Consider the following 19,774-nt stretch of genomic DNA (forward strand, 5'->3'; position numbering starts at 1 on the left):
TGATAGAAAACTTTTTGTTTTCCTCTTCTGAGAGGGAAGATAGACAAACTCCTGCATGCGCCACCAATGGGATCCACCTGGTAACCCCAGTCACGAGCTGATGCTCTGCCCATCTGGGGCCATGCTCACATCTGAGCTATTTTTAGCACCCGAGATGGAGGCTCCAGGGAGTCATCCTCAGCACCTGGGGCCAATGTACTTGAACCAATCAGGCCATGGCCACAGGAGTGGAAGAGAGAAAAGATGAGGGGAAAAGGTGGCAAAGTAGATGGTTGCTTCTCCTGTATCTTGACCAGGATTAGAACCTCGGACTTCCACACACTGGGCCGATGCTCCACCACTGAACCAGCCAGGGCCTAGAAAATGTTATTATTAATTCCTTAATGTAGCATTTAATTGGAACTGCTAGTGTTTAAAAATAGTTTATTACTTAGGTGCCTATAACCTTGGCTAAAAGATCTGAGCCACATAACAGGTAACATCAATATATACATTAATTTTCAACTGAATTCCAACTCCACAGTCCATTATGTACAAGATAACTCTCTCAAAATTTTCCTGCCATAAAATTACTATTAATACACTTCTTGCCCTTTGAAAACATGCTAAGACTCAGCAGAAATTCCCCAGATCTGTTCTTGGCCTCTAGCTCCATAGTTAGCAGTGACAGACTCAACTATAATCTCCAGCTAGACCACGGCAACTATTAACTGAAAACCTTCAGCAAAGACTGCCATGGTAAAAACCATTAACAACTGCACATACTTTGATATCAGCATTTTGCCAATGACAAAGAGGCTTAAATATTCTTCCTGATCCACCTTTGTTGAATTCCCAGTGGTAGCTAATTATGCTCAAGTGATGTTATGGACTAAACACAAAATGAAAGTGTTTTATTAAGCCATTTAGTCTTATTTTCAAATTACACAAATATGTATATAAACTCAACAAATTCTTTCAATTCTAGTATTTATTTCCTATATCCTAGTTTAAAAATTGAGAGTACATTTTCAGCATTAAATAGTGAGGCATACCAAGTTTCAAACATTTATTAATCAGTGTAAACCCCAACACAATACACCAACAATGATTTTGTGCGTTTGGAGGGGAAATATTTCCTGGTTAAGTGGAAAATTGTGCGGATGGCTTCTGGAAGACCTTCATTATAAGCAGCTTTATAGGGAAACATTTCATTTAGAAGTCTGGACGATCCTTCTTCAGTTTGCTGTAATCTACATTCACTGAGTAGAACTTGGAAAAGAAAAAAGATATTTTAGATAATCTATGAAATGCACAGAGATGGTACAGAAGTTTTAGGATTATTTTTATTCAGCTTTATATCGTAACAACTGCACACATAAATTTTTTTGAGAATATTTAACAATGTGAAACTAATTCAAAGAAAGACTACAACTCTAGTCCTTTAATAATGGTTTTGTAAGGTCAAAACAGTGTACTGCAGAAGAACAGTTAGTATAATCTGTTAGAACCTCTAAAAACTTATTTCAGAGTCAACAAAAATCCCTGGATTCATACTTCCGGTTCTTACGTTTTTACTTCCATGTCCACAAGTATACTGACGAAGTTCCAACAGAATTGAGGTCTACCGAGAACTATCATCCCTCCTTTGGTTAGCAAAGGTTTATAAATTAAATTTATAGCAACCAAAATAAGCAAGTAATATGGTAATGCTTTGTTGTGTAATTTACTTCACTTTTTAGACACAAACTGGCTTGCCTCGATGGCTTTATATTCCTCTTACTTTCCTAACCCAGACTGCATCATGTCAAACTGACACCTGACCACCTCTGGTACAAAAAGCTTTTAAATCGAACTGTATTTTTGTTTCTAAATGATACTGTACATTTGGAACATTTGTAATTTCCAAAATTTTCCCTATTTTCAATTAAAAATAACTTTAGAAATCTTACAATGATTGCTTTAAAAACTGCCTTTAACTCTCAATAACTTTTCTTTTTTAATAATTCACGTGGTAAACTGCTCCAGAGAAAAGAGAATTTGTACATAAGCCCAAATAAGGCTATAATCCTGGGTTTACTCCCTCTTATGCCAAAGAACACTGAAGAAAGAGACTGTGCTACAATTAGTTGAAGACTACGTTAACTCTGAAATAGCCTTTGCGCCTGACCAGGCGGTGGTGCAGAGGATAGAGCATTGGACTGGGATGCCGAGGACCCAGGTTCAAGATCCCGAGGTCACCAGCTTGAGCATGGGCTCATTGGGTTTGAGCAAAGCTCACCAGCTTAGACCCAAGGTTGCTGGCTTAAGCCACTCAGTCTGCTGAAGGCCCACAGTCAAGGCACATATGAGAAAGCAGTCAATGAACAACTAAGGTGTGACAATGCGCAACGAGAAACTAATGATTGATGCTTCTCATCTCTCCGTTCCTGTCTGTCTGTCCCTGTCTATCCCTCTCTCTGACTCTCTCTCTGTCTGTAAAAATAAATAAATAAATAAAATAGCCTTTGTTTTATTTCTCCAAACATACCAATTTTTTAAAATCTAACTGAAAAAGCCTTAACTTCTAAAAAAAAAAAATCCCAGGTATTAAGTTTATCTTTACAATGCACAGATTTTCATAGGCAGATTAGTATGAATAAGCTCTAAAGCAGGATTCTGTGTTCTGACAGTTTTCTCTTCTGAAGCAATTGAACCTAGATAACGAGACTTCAAACAAACAGTGCTATCCTAACATATTAACAAAATATTATAGGAATATTTATAAAAGGAGCTGCAATTATATATTAAGAAGAAAATAAATATCTGTTGGGCTCTTTTAATAGATGTCAGCGTTATAGGTAGAAAGCCTATTTAGCTTAATTAATTATAACAAGCTTACTCATTCTCACTTTATAGAAGCCAATGAGGTTGCCCAACACTGAATAAGCAGGACACAGCCCCTAACACCCATGCAGTGGAAAGGTCAGAACATCTTTGCCAGTTTTATCAAAACTAAGCAGGCTTGACATATTTGCTTCTATCCATGTACCACTATCAAAATTCTCTGTTGAAGTATTTTCAAATCTGCTTTATTTTTCAGGTTATTTTGAGGAATCAATAAATGGTCTCAAATTAGCAACAACAATGGATGGACTTCGAGGGAGTTATGCTAAGTGAGATAAGTGATACGGAGAAAGACAAATACTGTTATGATGCCATTAATGTGAAATCTAAAAAGCTGACTTTATAAAAACAAAGTAGAATGGCGGTTACTAAGAGGGGAAGAATTGGGAAGGTGTTGTGTGAGGGTACAAACTTCCAACCAGTAGATAAGTAAGTTCTGGAGACCTAATGCACAGCACAGTGATTACAGTCAATGGTATTATAAGTTTCAAAATTGCTACAACACTACATTTTTTTTTCAAGAATTTATTGATTTGAGACAATAAGAGAAAAAGAGAAACAGAGAGAAACATTAATTTTTCATTCCACTCATCCATGTATTCACTGTTGGCTCTCATATGTGTGTTGACCAGAGACTAAACCTGCAAACTTGGCTCACGAAGAAGATACTCCAACCAACTAAGCTACCTGGCCAGATCCTTCTGAAATTTTTATTTTTTAAGATTTTATTTCTTGATTTTTAGAGAGGGGAGAAAGAGAGAGAGAGAGAGAGAAAAGGGAGAAGTAGGAAGCATCGTCTTGTAGTAGTTGCTTCCTATAAGTGCCTTGACAGGGCAAGCCCAAGGTTTCAAATCTGTGACCTCAGCATAAATCTGTGACCAGGTCAATGCTTTATCCATCAAAGGTCAGGCAAGAAACTAGATCTTAATAGTTTTCAACACAAATAAATGATAACTATGCAATGTAACAAAACTGTTAGTGCTACTGTAGCAATCATATTGCAATATATTAATTTATCAAACCAACACTTACAAACATGTATTACATGTCAATTATATCTCAAAAAAAATAAATACATGGTCTTGGTCCATGATATTCTTTGGAAGAGTACTTCCACAACCCACTTCAGAAAAGATGTTAAAAAGTTTATCTAGAAAGTTCATGGTAGAATTTCAGATTCAACTGATTTTTACTTCTTCCTACTAATCTTCACATAAAATATTTCCACCATACAAACAGAACAGCCAACCAAAACATCCACTAGATTAGTGCTACTCAGTGTGATTTATGGATCAATTGTCAGCATCACCTGAAACCTTGTCAGAAATGTCAATTCTCAGTCTCCACAGACACCAGCCGAATCAGAATCTCTGAGGTGGAGCTGAAGAATCTGTTTTTAACACACTCTCCTGCTGATACCGATATACACTGAAGTTTGAGAAAAATTACACTAGAAAGATCTATGAAAATGGTAAATAGCTACATTATCTCTCCTTTTTTTCTTCATCAAATCAGTAGAATTGAGACACTGTCTTAATTTCACAAATACTTGTTAGAAAAATATACCGTTTTAACTTCACATCTCGTCTAGCAGCTCAGCTCTTCAAAATTCTGCATAATGGAATTTTACATGTACATCCATTTTGAAAAAAGAAAGAGTCCATGACAAAATTTATTTAACAGTTTTATAGCTTACCTTGTATTGCTCATTGGGAGCCAGTTTGTTCCAGGGTTCTGGGTTATTCTTTCTGTCCCAACTAAAATAAAACATTGTAATTGTTATAGCAATAAAAACTCTTCAAAATAGTTTTGTACTAATTTTTTTTTTTTTCTGAAGTGAGAAGCGGGGAGGCAGAGACAGACTCCCACATGCGCCCAACCCGACATGCACACCAGGGGGTGATGCCCTGCCCATCTGGGATGTTGCTCTGTTGTAACTGGAGCCATTCTAGCGCCGAAGCGAAATTTGCTCGTATGGAGCCTTGGCTGTGGGAGGGGAAGAGAGAGATAGAGAAAGGAGAGGGGGAGGGGTGGAGAAGCTAATGGGCGCTTCTCCTGTGTGCCCTGACTGGGAATTGAACTCAGGACATCCATACGCCCTGCCAACGCTCTAGCACTGAACCAACCAGCCAGGGCCTGTACTTCTTAAAAAGCTAATGTTTTGAACAGATCAATCTCATTTACCATTAAGTAAAGTACAGTGTACAGTGTTGTTTTCACTATAAAGTTGAAACAGAGATAGAATCTATAATAAGCAATCCCATGTAATCAATTAGAAAAAAAGTAAACAGAGCCTATTAAGGCAGTTGTCTTTGTCAGATAGTCTCCCTGTCACAGGAAACTTTATACTTGACTGTTACTAAAGTTTTCTATTTCATCCATGAAGTGGTATATAGAAAGCACATAGAACAACAATGAATCAATCTTTTTCCTTGCCTATTGTTTTTCAATTTCAAAAAATACGTTATTGTAGAAAAGCAGGCAAAAAATATAACTATCTCAATCTTTATATTACAAGATAGGTATTAACAGTTCTACTCTATCAAAGAGACTCAGAGAACTTTAGATGATTTCATGAACCTGGAAAAGCAAAAGCCAATGGCAGAACCGTGATCTGAACTTACTGTCTGACTACAAAACAGGTTCTTTCTATTACCTGAGCTGCCTCACCAGAAAGATTGTAGCTCCTAACCCAGCTTGATAAAACCATCAAAGTACCAAACTTTTTAAAGTACTTACCAGACATCTGGATTAAAAAATGCCAGGCGCATGACATACAACAGTGCTCCAGTACCTCCGGCTCCAATAAACACAAAGAGAGGGATCAACTAGAATCGAACACAAAGCAGACAAGCGTTAATAGTCATCTTCAAATACCGAGGCACTGATAACAGAAAAACTACATTAGTTTCTACATACTGATTCCTAAATTTCAAACTCATGTTCAATTCTGTCTTAAATTTTTAATAAAGCTATAGATCTCACATTAAAGTAATATTTCTTGCAACTGTATTCAAAAGAAAGAAAAGGCTTACTGGTGGCACAGTGGATAAAACATCGACCTAGAATGCTGAGATTGGAAACCCTGGACTTGCCAGGTCAAGGCACATGCGAGAAGCATGTGAATTGATGCTTCACACTCCTACTCCTGCCTCCCCACCGCGCCCTTCTCTCTCTCTCATCTCTAAAATCAATAAATAAAATCATAAAACAAAACAAAGTGGAATCTCCAAAGGATGGGAAGAGGATTCTGGTTTAATATGGAAAAAAAATTATTCAAATTTTAAATTTCCAAGAAAATATGTTGTTTACTTCACCTTTCTAACATTTATGCACCATTCCTATTAAATTTCCCCAATTCCTTTATTCCGAGGTTTGAAAACAAGCTCTTGGCAAATTACTTAAGCCTGTCCCAATATACACGTTGTAAAAAAACACAGTTTGTAAAATAAACAGCCTGAATGAGCAAAGAGAAACACACCTGTTACAAATATTAGTTTTAGGCATAATCTCTGATAACATACCACTACCAATGCTTAATGAGTAGACAACAGGACTTTAGATAAGGATTAAATACTGTGTAATTGAGGGGTTTTTAAATTTTTACTTATTGATTTGAGTGAGGGAGAGATTGTGTGAAACATCAATTTATTGCCCCTCTTATTTCTGCATTCACTGGTTGATTCCGTCTGTGCCCTGACCAGGAGTGAAATGCAATCTTGGCTTATAGGGACAACGCTCTCACCAACTGAGCTACCAGACCAATGTCTGTAATTGAGTATTTCAACAATCCGTTCTGTGCTTGCGGGAAATGAGAAATACAAAAAAAAAAAAAATCTTACCTGCAATTAAATTCTGCGCTACAAAACTCCCCCAAAATGTCAAGACAAACTGAGGATTCCAAGCTCATATACTCCACATTTGACATAAGGTCTGGGGGTGCAATACAGAATGTACAAGATCCTTACCAGACCGCACAGAAAAACAGGGGTAACCCAACCCAAGCTTTATTGTGCACACAGCGCGCTGCAGACCCTCTCGGTCCCAGCAACCGACAAGCCGCGGCCGCCAGACTCTGTCAACAGTCACTACTCTATTTTCCTCCAACGCACACCTCACCTTCAGCCGGGCAGCCCCAGCCGCACAGGGCAGGGCGTGGAAGGTCAGAGCTCAAGGGGCTGGAGCATGCAGCAGGACGGAACCAAGTGGGGCCGGGTCCATCCTCAACGCCGGGGAAGAGGAAGCTCCCGGGGGACTAAGGCAGCCGCAGCCCACACAGGACGGACCCCGGGAAAGGGGTCACGAACTTACGCTTGGATGCTTCTTGGCCTGACCGATGATCTGGCGGAGCATGATTGCGGCAGAAGGCCCGGAAGCAGACAAACACAAAACAGTACTTAACCGACAGCAGGTACTCCGCACGGAGGGTAAGCGGACGCCCAAAGTCACCTAGGACCTCCTACCTGAAGGACCCCTGGCTCGGAGAGCTCAGTGCGGCAGGAGGGCCCGGATGCGGCCGTCCATCACAGTGCCTGCTTCACCCAGCGCTTCACGCCTCTGCTCTAACCTGAGAAGACCCTCAGCGTCCCCCTCCAGGGGAAACACTCTTATTCTTGTGCGATGTATATTCTCGACGGGTAATTTTTTCCGTCAAAACTGGAACACTCGTATTGACCAGACAGGCACTTTCTCAGAAGGCCACGCGTTGAGAGATGGATGCAGGCGGGCGGACGGCCGGGCGTGCGGTCCGCCAGCCTAGTCCTCTCGCGAGGCGCCTGCCGGCCGGGGCCGCGCGCCGAGGCGCTGGGAGCGCGCGTGCCGGGCGCGCGCCGCCGGGCCGTGACCGCCGCTCTGGGAGCGGACGGCTCTGGGAGCAGCTGGGCGCCAGGCGCCTGGAGCGCAGGTCGAGTCTCTTGTCGCTAAGGTCACCGGCTGCGGTTTAGAAAGACTGCAGCTGCTTCCTGTCTTGTCGCTTGCGGGTAGAGGTTAAGAACTTGTAAATGCCTTAAAGATGGCAGAAGTTCTGTCAATGTGCTCCCTGAACCCTCAGTTAACGTTCAAGGCCACAAAAGCCTGTGCGACATTGCCCTCTCCCTGGGCCCAAATTAAACTTTAAAATGTGGTTTCAAGATCATGTACCTACACATTTTTTTTTTTTTTTTTTGGTAATACCGCAGTACATTTTTCATTTATCTCTCTCTCTCTCTCTCTCTCTCTCTCTCTCTCTCTTTAAGCCGAAAGCCTTCGGTCAGATTTTAGGGGTTGCTAGGGATAATCTTAATTTAAAGCATTAATCAATCATACTAGTATTGGGTGTGGGAAAAGTAGGAAAAGGCTCCTCTAGAAAGGGCCACTGACCATTTACACACATCATGTATTTTAACCTGAGAATTAGGACGTTAAGCACAACCAGATACTGTGGTTTAAAGGATGGCTTTGTCTGCCTGGCATGCAGGAGTCCTGGGTTCGATTCCCGGCCAGGGCACACAGGAGAAGCGCCCATCTGCTTTTCCACCCTTCTCCCTCCCCTTCCTCTCTGTTTCTCTCTTCCCTCCCGCAGCCAAGGCTCCATTGGAGCAAAGTTTGCCTGGGCGCTGAGGATGGCTCCATGGCCTCCACCTCAGGCGCTAGAATGGCTCTGGTTGCAACAGAGCAATGGCCCAGATGGGCAGATCATCGCCCCCTGGTGGGCATGCCGGGTGGATCCCGGTCGGACGCATGCTGGAGTCTGTCTGAGGGCTTCCGGTTTCCAACTTCAGAAAAATACAAAAAAAAAAAAAAAATAGGTTGGAGGTTAGCATGAAAGGGGAGGGGCTGGTAAGGGGCCATTGCAGTAGTGCACCTGTAAGATAATGGAGGCTTGGACTACTGTAGGGAATGTGACACAAGATTCCAGAGATATTTAGGAGGTAGCCCCAACAGAATCTGGTAATTGGTTGAATATGGGGGAGTGAGAAGAGGGAGGAATCTAGGATAGTTCAATTTTGACGGTCTGTGTGGATGTTGATGCCAAATACTGAGATAAGAAACAGAATGATGAATACATATGTAAAATTCAAGTGGGTTTGTACAGAGCAGAAGGGTGATCTGGACTAGAAGAATATATTTAGGACTCAGTTTATTGACGTAATATGAAGCCATATGGCTGAACGAAGTTGTTTAGGAAGAGAAGGGAGAGTAATAGGAGAGACAAAAGGCATGAACAAAGGAATTCTAACATGCAATGCTTGGGAGAGGCCTTGTGGCCAGTGAGGTAAGAAAAAGAAAAAGATAAATGGTTATTATCAATATGATGTATCATAAAGCTTTGGAAGACTGATGTCTTTTTCATTCATCCAATACACCTTTATTAAGTACCTACCTTGCACCAGGGAGATATCCGAAAATGAGAAAATTGTTCTGCCTTAATAGAGCTTCCATGCTGGCTGGAAAGATAAACTATAAGCAAACAATTAAGATAACTTTAGATAGTGATAAACCAATAAAAAAAATGAGAGAGAAGGACATGGGGGAGTAGATGAAAGGTTACTTTAGTGAGAATAAACAAAAAAGGTCCCTTTCAGGAGGTAATTAATATTTCAGCTGAATCATCAATGATAATAAGGAAGTAGCCTGGTGAACATGTGAGGGAAGAACATTTCAATTGTCCAAAAAAAAGTGTTTTTTGTTTTTATTTTTTGTTTTTTTATTTTTATTGATTTTAGTTTATTGTGTATACATACACTCAAGTGTCCCACCGAATATCTCCCCCCACCCCCGGGGTTCCCCTTGGCACTCTCCCTCCCCCTCCCTCCAACAGCTTGCCCCCTTCCCTCCAGGATTTGTTGTTCTGCTCTCTATAACACTGTGTTATGTACATATAATTTCACTAATCTCTTTCCCTTCTCTCATCCTGTGCTCTCCTCCCATTTCCCTCTGACCACTTTCCCTCTGGTCTCTTTGATCCTGCCTCTGACTCTATTCTGTTCCTCTGTTCAAATTATTCATTAGATTCCTCAAATGAGTGAGGTCATATGATAGTTTTCTTTCTCTGCCTGGCTTATTTCACTTAGCATATTAGTTTCCAGGTCCATCCATGTTGTTGCAAAAGGTAAAATTTCCTTCTTTTTCATGGCCCCATAGTATTCCAATGTGTAAATGTACCACTGCTTTTTAATCCACTTGTCCACTGATGCACACTTGGGCTGTTTCCAGATCTTTGCTATTGTGAACAATGCTGCCATAAACATGGGGGTGCATATCTTTTTAAATCAGTGATTTGGTATTCTTAGGATATATTTCTAAAAGTGGGATAGCTGGGTCAAAAGGCATTTCCATTTTTAATTTTCTGAGGAATCTCCATACTGTTTTCTGCAGTGGCTGCACCAGTCTGCATTCCCACCAGCAGTGCAGGAGGGTTTTCTCCACATCCTCGCCAGCACTTATTCTGTGTTGTTTTGTTGATGAGCACCATTCTGACTGGTGTGAGATGATATCTCATTGTGGTTTTAATTTGCATTTCTCTAATGAGTAGTGATGTTGAACATTTTTCCATATGCCTATTGGCCATCTGTATGTCCTCTTTGGAGAAGTGTCTATTCATTTCCTTTGTCTATTTTTTGATTGGGTTGTTTACCTTCCTGGTGTTGAGTTTTAGAAGGTCTTTATAAATATTGGTTATTAACCCCTTATCAGACATATTATCGAATACATTCTCCCATTGTGTGGTTTGTCTTTTTATTTTGTTCATATTATCTTTAGCTGTGCAAAAGCTTTTTAGCTTGATATAGTCCCATTTGTTCATCCTGTCCTTTATTTTACTTGCCTGTGGAGATAAATTAGCAAATATATTGCTGCTAGAGATGTCGGAGAGCTTACTGCCTGTTTTCTTCTAAAATGCTTATGGTTTTACGGCTTACATTTAAGTCTTTTTTTTTTTTTTTACAGAGTCAGAGAGAGAGTCAGAGAGAGGGACAGATAGGGACAGACAGACAGGAACGGAGAGAGATAAGAAGCATCAATCATCAGTTTTTCGTCGCGTCACCTTAGTTGTTCATTGATTGCTTTCTCATACGTGCCTTGACCACGGGCCTTCAGCAGACCAAGTAACCCCCTGCTTGAGCCAGCGACCTTGGGCTCAAGCTGGTGAGCCTTGCTCAAACCAGATGAGCCCGTGCTCAAGCTGGCGACCTCAGGGTCTCGAACCTGGGTCCTCGGCATCCCAGTCCAACGCTCTATCCACTGCGCCGCCGCCTGGTCAGGCACATTTAAGTCTTTTATCTATTTTGAGTTTATTTTTGTGAATGGTGTAAGTTGGTGATCTAGTTTCATTTTTTTGCAGGTAGCTGTCCAATTTTCCCAACACCATTTGTTAAAGAGGCTGTCTTTACTCCATTGTATTTCCTTACCTCCTTTGTCAAATATCAGTTGTCCATAAAGGTGTGGGTTTATTTCTGGGTTTTCTGTTCTGTTCCACTGATCTATATGCCTGTTCTTATGCCAGTACCAAGCTGTTTTGAGTACAATGGCCTTGTAGTATAACTTGGTATCAGGGAGTATCACCCACTTTATTCTCTTTTTCAAGATTGCTGAGGCTATTCATGTTCTTTATTAATTCCATATAAATTTTTGGAATATGTGTTCTATATCATTGAAGTATGCCATTGGTATTTTAAAAGGAATTGCATTGAATTTATAGATTGCTTTGGGTAATATAGACATTTTAATAATGTTTACTCTTCCTATACATGTACACGGTATATGCTTCCACTTGTTTATATCTTCCTTGATTTCTTTTATCAATGTTTTATAATTTTCTAAGTACCAGTCTTTAACCTCCATGGTTAAATTTACTCCTAGATACTTTATTTTTTGTTGTTGTTGCAATAGTGAAGGGGATTGTTTTCTTAATTTCTCTTTCAGAGAGTTCATTGTTGGTGTATAAAAATGCCTCTGATTTCTGAATATTAATATTATATCTTGCCACCTTGCTGAATTCATTTATCAGGTCCAGTAGTTTTTTAACTGAGATTTTAGGGTTTTCTATGTAAAGTATCATGTCATCAGCAAATAATAATAGTTTTACTTCTTCTTTTCCAATTTGGATGCCTTTTATCCCTTCTTCTTGTCTGATTGCTGTGGCTAGGACTTCCAGAACTATGTTGAATAAGAGTAGTGAAAGGGGGCACCCCTGTCTTGTTCCTGTTCTTACGGGGATTGCTTTGAATTTTTGCCCATTGAGTATGATGTTGGCTGTGGGTTTGTCATAGATGGCCTTTGTCATGTTGAGGTATGTTCCTAGTATTCCCACTTTGCTGAGAGTTTTGATCATGAATAGGTGCTGGATTTTATCAAATGCTTTTTCTGCATCTATTGATATTATCATGTGATTGTTAGCATTCCTTTTGTTTATGTGATGAATCGCATGATTGATTTGTGAATATTGTACCAACCTTGCATCCCTAGAATAAATCCCACTTGATCATGATGTATGATTTTTTTTCATATATTGCTGGATCCAGTTTGCTAATATTTTGTTGGGAATTTTAGCATTTTTAAGTTCATCAGGGATATTGGCCACTAGTTCTTTTTCTTTGTAGTGTCTTTGCCTGGTTTTGGAATGAGGATTATGCTGCCTCATAAAGAGAGGTTGGAAGTCTTCCCTCCTCTTGAATTTTTTGAAATAGTTTCAGAAAGATAGTAGTTCTTCTTTGAATATTTGGTAGAATTTGCCTGTGAAGCCATCTGGCCCAAGACTTTCGTTTGTTGAGAGTTTTTTGATAACTGTTTCAATCTCATTTGTTGTAATCAGTCTGTTTAGGTTTTCTGATTCTTCCAGATTGATTTTTATTTATTTATTTTTTTATTTTTTGTATTTTTCCGAAGCTGGAAAGGGGGAAAGACAGTCAGACAGACTCCCGCATGCGCCCGACCGGGATCCACCCAGCACGCCCACTAGGGGCGACGCTCTGCCCACCAGGGGGCGATGCTCTGTGACCAGAGCCACTCTAGCGCCTGGGGCAGAGGCCAAGGAGCCATCCCCAGCACCCGGGCCATCCTTGCTCCAATGGAGCCCTGCTGCGGAAGGGGAAGACAGAGACAGACAGGAAGGAGAGGGGGAGGGGTGGAGAAGCAAATGGGCGCCTCTCCTATGTGCCCTGGCCAGGTATCGAACCCGGGTCCCCCACACGCCAGGCTGACGCTTTACCGCTGAGCCAACCGGCCAGGGCCCCAGATTGATTTTTAAAAAATTATATGTTTCAAGGAATTTGTCCATTTCATCTCGGTTGTCTAACTTTTTGGCATACAGTTCTTCATAGTATTTTCTTACAATCCTTTGTATTTCTGCTATGTCAGTTGTTACTTCTCCACTCTCATTTCTAATTTTATTTATTTGAGTCTTCTCTTTTTTTACTTGGTAAGTCTGGTTAAAGGTTCATTAATCTTGTTTACCTTTTCAAAGAACCAGCTCTTGGTTTCATTGATCTTCTGTATTGCTTTTTTAGCCTCTATGTCATTTATTTCCACTCTGATCTTTATTATTCTTTTCCTTCTACTTCCTCTGGGCTCTACTTGCTGTTCTTTTTCTAGTTCTTTTAGATGCAGGGTGAAGTTGTTTATTTGAGCTTTTTCTTGCTTCTTAAGGTATACCTGCAATGTTATGAACTTCCCTCTCAGGACTGTTTTTGCTATATCCCATAAATTTTGAGTTGTACATTCATTTTCATTTGTTTCAAGGAAATTTTTTATTTCTTCCTCATTAACCCATTTGTTATTTAATAACATGCTGTTTAGTATCCAAGTGTTTGAATATTTATCAGTTTTTCTATTGTAGTTGATTTCTAGTTTCATGCCATTGTGATCAGAGAAGATGCTTGATATGATTTCAATCTTCTTAAATTTATTGAGACTTGTTTTATGTCCTAACATGTGGTCTATCCTAGAGAATGTACCTTGAGCACTTGAAAAGAATGTATATTCTGCTGCTTTAGGGTGAAAGGTTCTGAAGATATCTATTAAATCCAGTTGATCTAGTGTGTCCGTTAAGGCTGCTGTTTCTTTGTTAATGTTCTTTCTTGAGGATCTAGCCATTGATGTTAGTGAGGTATTAAAATCCCCTACTATTATAGTATTGCTGTTGATTTCACCCTGTATGTCCATCAAAATCTGCTTTATATATTTAGGTGCTCCTATATTAGGTGCATAAATATTTACAATGGTTATATCCTCCTGTTGGATTGCTCCCTTTATCATTATGTAGTGACCTTCTTTATCCCTTACTATAGCCTTTGTTTTTTTTTTGGGGGGGAGTTGTATTTTTCTGAAGCTAGAAATGGGGAGAGACAGTCAGACAGACTCCCACATGCACCCGACCGGGATCCACCCAGCACGCCCACTATGGGGCGACGCTCTGCCCACCAGGGGGCGATGCTCTGCCCCTCCGGGGCATTGCTCTGTAGCGACCAGAGCCACTCTAGCGCCTGGGGCAGAGGCCAAGGAGCCATCCCCAGCGTCCGGGCCATCTTTGCTCCAATGGAGCCTTGGCTGGGGAGGGGAAGAGAGAGACAAAGAGGAAGGAGAGGGGGAGGGGTGGAGAAGCAGATGGGCACTTCCCCTGTGTACCCTGGCCGGGAATTGAACCCGAGACCTCTGCACGCCAGGCCGATGCTCTACCACTGAGCCAACCAGCCAGGGCCTACTATATCCTTTGTTTTAAAGTCCATTTTGTCTGATATAAGTATTGCTAACCCAGCTTTTTTTTTTCATTTCAATTTGCATGAAATATTTTTTTCCATCCCTTCACTTTTAGTCGATGTGTATCTTTTGTTTTGAGGTGGGTGTCTTGTAGATAGCATATATACAGGCCCTATTTCTTATCCATGTAGCTACCCTATGTCTTTTGATTGGAGCAATTAATCCATTTACATTTAAGGTTATTATTGATATGTAGTTGTTTATTGCCATTTAATTATTTAAATCTGCATTCCTCTTTTTCTAGATTTTTTTCCCCCTTTGTTCTGTTTACAACAGACCCCTTAACATTTATTACAGCATTGGTTTGGTTGTAATGAATTCCTTGAGTTTTTTTTTGTTTTGTTTTGTCTTGGAAGCTTTTTATTTTTCCTTCAGTTTTAAATGCTAGCCTTGCTGGATAAAGAAGTCTTGGTTGTAGGCTCTTGTTTTGCATTACTTTGAATATTTCTTGCCTTTACCTTATGGCCTCAAGTATTTCTGTTGAAAAGTCGGATGTCATCCTTATGTGGGCTCCTTTGTAGGTGATTGACTGTTTTTCTCTTGCTGCTTTTAGTATTCTTTCTTTATCTCTTAACTTTGGTATTTTAATTATGATATGTCTTGGTGTAGGTCTCTTCAGGTTCCTCTTTAATGGGATTCTCTATGCTTCTTGAACTTGTGTGATTTTTTCCTTCATTAATTTAGGTCAGTTTTCAGCTATGATTTCTTCAATCAGGCTCTCTATCCCTTGTTCTTTCTCTTTTCCTTCAGGAACCCCTATGATGCAGATGTTGTTTCTCTTCATGTTGTCACAGAGCTCTCTTAGAGTTTCTTCAGACTTTTTGAGCCTCTTTTGTTTTCGCTGCTATGCTTCCATGCTTTTATCTTGTCCTCTAAATCACTGATTCAATCCTTTGCTTCATCCAGCCTGCTGTTAATTCCTTCTAGTGTAGTCTTCATTTCTGATATTGTATTTGTCATTTCTGACTGATTCCTTTTTATGATATCAGTCCTTTTTTATGCTTGCTATCTCTTTATTTAGGTGCTCATTATGTCCAACCATTTTGCTCTAAGATCCATGAATTTCCTAACAATCATTATTTTAAACTCTGCATCCAGTATTTTGGTTATTTCCATATCATTCGGTTCTTTTTCTTGGGATTTTTCTTGTTGATTCATTTGGATTGCATTTCTCTGTCTTCCCATTTTGTCTCTGTATAGACTGCTCCTTTGGCTGTGCTGTTTGTGTAGTTAGCTGAGTATAGGGTTGGTGTTGTCTGCCTCGAGCCTCCAGTTGTGTTGTTTCTAGATCTTGGGTTGGCATCAGCTGTTGTTTGTAATCTGGTGTGGGCTACTTGTCTGCTGCTACTGTTCTTTTTGCTATTTTTGTCAGCGTTCTCTATGCCTTAGCTGGGTCAGGTGTGAGGAGCCCTTCCTTAAGATACCACTCTAACAAGAATTATTAGGTCCTGAGCTGATGCTCTCCATATCTGGCTGCTGGATGTTCCACCCCTGGACCTCCCTGGCTGGAACCGGGTGCAAATCAGTGGGGGTCACTGCCTATGACTCCCCCTTAGCAATGTGCTTAGACCTACAGGCAATCCAGAATTTGTGGCTGCCTCTGCTGGGCCCATGTGCCTTTGTAAATATCAGCTGCATTCCCGGGTTGGTTTTTATCTTCTCTTGTCCAGTGGGTGTGGTCTCTGTGTTCCTGAGGTGTGGTCTGCCCGCTGGCCCACCACCACTGCTGCCTCCTCGGGAGTTGGGCACTGGCACTGCAGGGCACGTGGGCTGCCTTGGGCATGAGGGCTGGCATGGGCTTGCAAGTACACAGGCTGGGCTCTGCTCCTGCTGCCACCACAGCTGGGCCCGCCCTTTGGCGGGTACTCAGCAACATAGTGGGAGACGGTCTAGCCCAGACTTCAGCACTCAAAACCTGTGTTTCTGATGCACCCTCTGCTTCTAAATTTTTGCTCTGAGTGATGTAGGAGAGCTTGCAGTGGGCAGGGTAATTGCTTCCCTTTGCTGGTGTTGCTTCTCCCAGGAAAAATGGTCACTTTAGATTTGGGGAGTGACTCAGCACAGGGGTTAGGGTGGCTGGCTCCCAGTGTCTCTCCCTGGGCCTCTGAGATTACACTCTTCTCTTGCAACTCTAGTCCTCTCAGCATTCCCTGCTCCCAGATCCCTGGGCACATAGCTGTGAATGAGATTTTCTGTGCGGTCTTTGTAAGATGGAGCCTGGGTCTGAGAGTTCTGTCTCCCTCTTGCAAACAGTAACCCGGCTCATCTCTCAGCTAAACACTATCCATATGCCTTTCTACACTCTGGGTCTCTACATTGGGGCTCTGGTCCTGGGGCTGAGATCTCACAACTTTCCGTGCAACCCACCCTGCTGTGAGAGTACCTCCAGGCCACCACTTGCTCCTGTGAGCGGGACAACCCTTTCTGTGTCTCTACCTTTCCTACCAGTCTCAGTGTGGTTTCTTTGGTGATCCTTGGTTATAGATTCCTCTTAGTTTAGTCCAAGGTTGGCTTTTCAAGATGATTGTTCCCAAGTTAGGTTATAATCCACTTTGGTTCTGGGAGGTAGGAGTTCAAATGTTCACCTACCCCATCATCATCTTCAGGGCTGAGAAATGGTTTTGAAGTTAAAGAGAGAAAAAAATGCTCAAGGGAGGCCACTCTGGCTGGTCCATAACAAAGAAGGAGAAGAAAATGATATCAGAGGGATTATATAGGCCTCTCTGAAATTGATCTTATGTTTAAAAAAAAAAGGTAGAAAAATTATGGAAAATATTTAGAAGTGAATAGAGAAACCTAATAGTAGTTAGAGTAGGCAAGATTTCAGCAAAATTATGAAGGGGAAAGACATCTCCTTGGCAATATTTTAATTTTTCTTGAAAATAATTGATGAAATATAAGGAATACCCCTGGCTGGTTGGTTCAGTGCATAGAATGTTGGCCTGGCATGCAGATGCCCTGGGTTTGATCCCTGGTCAGGGCCACATGAGAAGTGACCATCTGCTTCTCTCTCCTCCCTCTCCCCTTTCTCTCTCTTTTCTCCTCTTGCAGCCAGAGCTTGATTGGTTTGAGCACCAGGTCCAGATGGGGGGTGGATCCCAGTCAGGGCACATGCTGGAGTCTGTCTCTCTATCTCCCACCCTCTCACTTAAAGGAAAGGAAAGAAAAGAAAAGAAAAGAAAAGAAAAGAAGAGAAAAGAAAAGAAAGAAGAGAGAAGGAAGTATCAGGAACACCACTGTTAATAAGAAAGTAAAATCCAGGGGCTCACTTTTTTTGTTGTTGACCTAGTTTATAATGACATCAATAATATAGTTAGTCAAGTGATGCCTTTAGGAATGTTAACAAAGCAGGGATACAGAGTATAAATTTCATTAAATATTAACCACAATGTCAAATTGTAAAGGTTTACATTTCAAACATTAAAGGTAGGTTAAAGATTCTGTGACCTATATTTTAAGCAGGGATTGGAAGAGTACAAGTGATGGTATAGAACAAGCCACAGTAGAGGATACGTATTAAAAAAATATAAATTAGCCTTAAAACAAGGAGTGGTGTTGTGTAAGATTATATTTTACTTGCTGGCCTCTCCCTTGAAGGGTATCATTCATTTGCCTCATTAATGTCAGGCTTCATAAGATGCCTTATTTTATTAGCAAATGGGATGTGAAAAGAAACATGTCATGCACAAGTAGAAGCTTTAAGAACCAACAGGAGCCATAGTCTCTCTTTTCTCTCTGCCACAAAATCAGCAATGTTCTAGATAGTGACTTGGGTGTCAAGATGGAAACTATCCACAGTAGACATGTATTATGAATGAGAAAGAAGTCCTGGCCAGTTTACTCAGTGTAGAGCATCAGATCATATGTAGATGGATGGCCTGGGTTCGGTTTCCCATCAGGGAACACAGAAGTGCCCATCTGCTTCTCCATGCCTTCCCCTTTCACTTCTTTCTCTCTCATTCTTTCTTCTCCTCCTCTCCTGCAGCCATACCTAGAATGGAGCAAGTTGGTCCTGGGCACTAAAGATGGCTCCATGAGCTCTACCTCAGGCACTAAGAAGAGCTTGGTTGCTGAGCAACAGAGCAACACCCCAGGTGAGTAGAGCATCACCCCCTAGTAGAATTTCTAGGTGGATCCCAGTCAGGGCACATGCCTCACCTCCTCTCACTGAATTAAAAAGAGAGAGAAAGAAACAAACTTGTATTGTTACAAGTCACCAGATTTGAGAGTAGTCTGTAACTGCAACATTAACAAAGCCTACTCTGACTTATAAAGAATTTGTCACTGAAAGTGTGGTGTGTATTATAATAAAAATCCTAAAATATGTGGTATTTGATTCAGGTTCCAGCAACAAGTGACAAGGTAACTATTACCAGAGGCTAGAAGGATAGCAATATATATATGTCAATGCAGTGCTGAAAAATTTGGTAAAACAGTTCTCAATTAATTGAAAGACAATATTACTGATGAACTCCTAGATTTTAGTGAAACAGCAGGCAAAGGGTATGTTAGCAGTATATGTCACTATTTCTAGCAACAGTTGACAAAAATATGTGTAGGGCCAGTAGTCGCAGCCACCATCACAGACGCCTGGCTCAGGCAGATTTGCATTTAATTCGGACAGACGGTAATGAATCAATGGAGCCAAGAACTGGTGGGCCATTACCTTTAATCCTAGCTTGCACCCAATGGGCAAGAAAATACACACAGTAGGAAAACACTTCCCTTTCCATTCAGGGCTCCCAAAGCTACTGACTCACCCAAGTTTTCCTAGAATCAAAGGCCCCACCAGCCTTATTCACCTCTGTTCCCCATCTCCTTCTCTTTGCACAAACTCAGCACAAACTGGCTTTTCCTTCAGCACTCTGCCATCTTGGCTGCCTCTCCTCTGCAATGCTGATGTCAGGATTTGAGAGAGAAAGAGAGCCCCCAGTCTGCTTTATTTTGTAGTGTAGAAAATTAAAGCCTTTAAACCAATATACAAATAAGGAAGTCTCTGATACAAAGCCACTTATCTGAGCAATAAATTGGATTCCTCATGAGAGCACATCACCCCCCATTATGTAGTAGTCAAGGATGTGGGGAAAAGCTTAGTTTTGAGATCTTAGTAGTAAAAGGATGTTGAAAAGATCTTAGTATTAAAAGGGTGGGAAAGGCTTAGTCTTAAAACTAAACC

General features: G+C 41.0%; 1 protein-coding gene across 1 annotated transcript; it reads right to left on the bottom strand.

Annotated features, from left to right (window-relative positions):
* Positions 1-1,034: 1,034 nt before the first annotated feature.
* NDUFA4 (NDUFA4 mitochondrial complex associated) lies at positions 1,035-7,335 on the bottom strand. Its single transcript, XM_066239297.1, has 4 exons — positions 7,177-7,335; positions 5,605-5,693; positions 4,562-4,622; positions 1,035-1,251 (listed from the first exon to the last, which is right to left on the bottom strand). Exons 1-4 carry the CDS (start codon positions 7,216-7,218, stop codon positions 1,195-1,197), a joined length of 249 nt encoding a protein of 82 aa, XP_066095394.1. The 5' UTR covers positions 7,219-7,335; the 3' UTR covers positions 1,035-1,194.
* Between the last annotated feature and the right edge of the window lie 12,439 nt (positions 7,336-19,774).

Source organism: Saccopteryx bilineata, chromosome 7 (genome assembly GCF_036850765.1).
Source record: "Saccopteryx bilineata isolate mSacBil1 chromosome 7, mSacBil1_pri_phased_curated, whole genome shotgun sequence".
Classification (NCBI taxonomy): Eukaryota; Metazoa; Chordata; class Mammalia; order Chiroptera; family Emballonuridae; genus Saccopteryx; species Saccopteryx bilineata.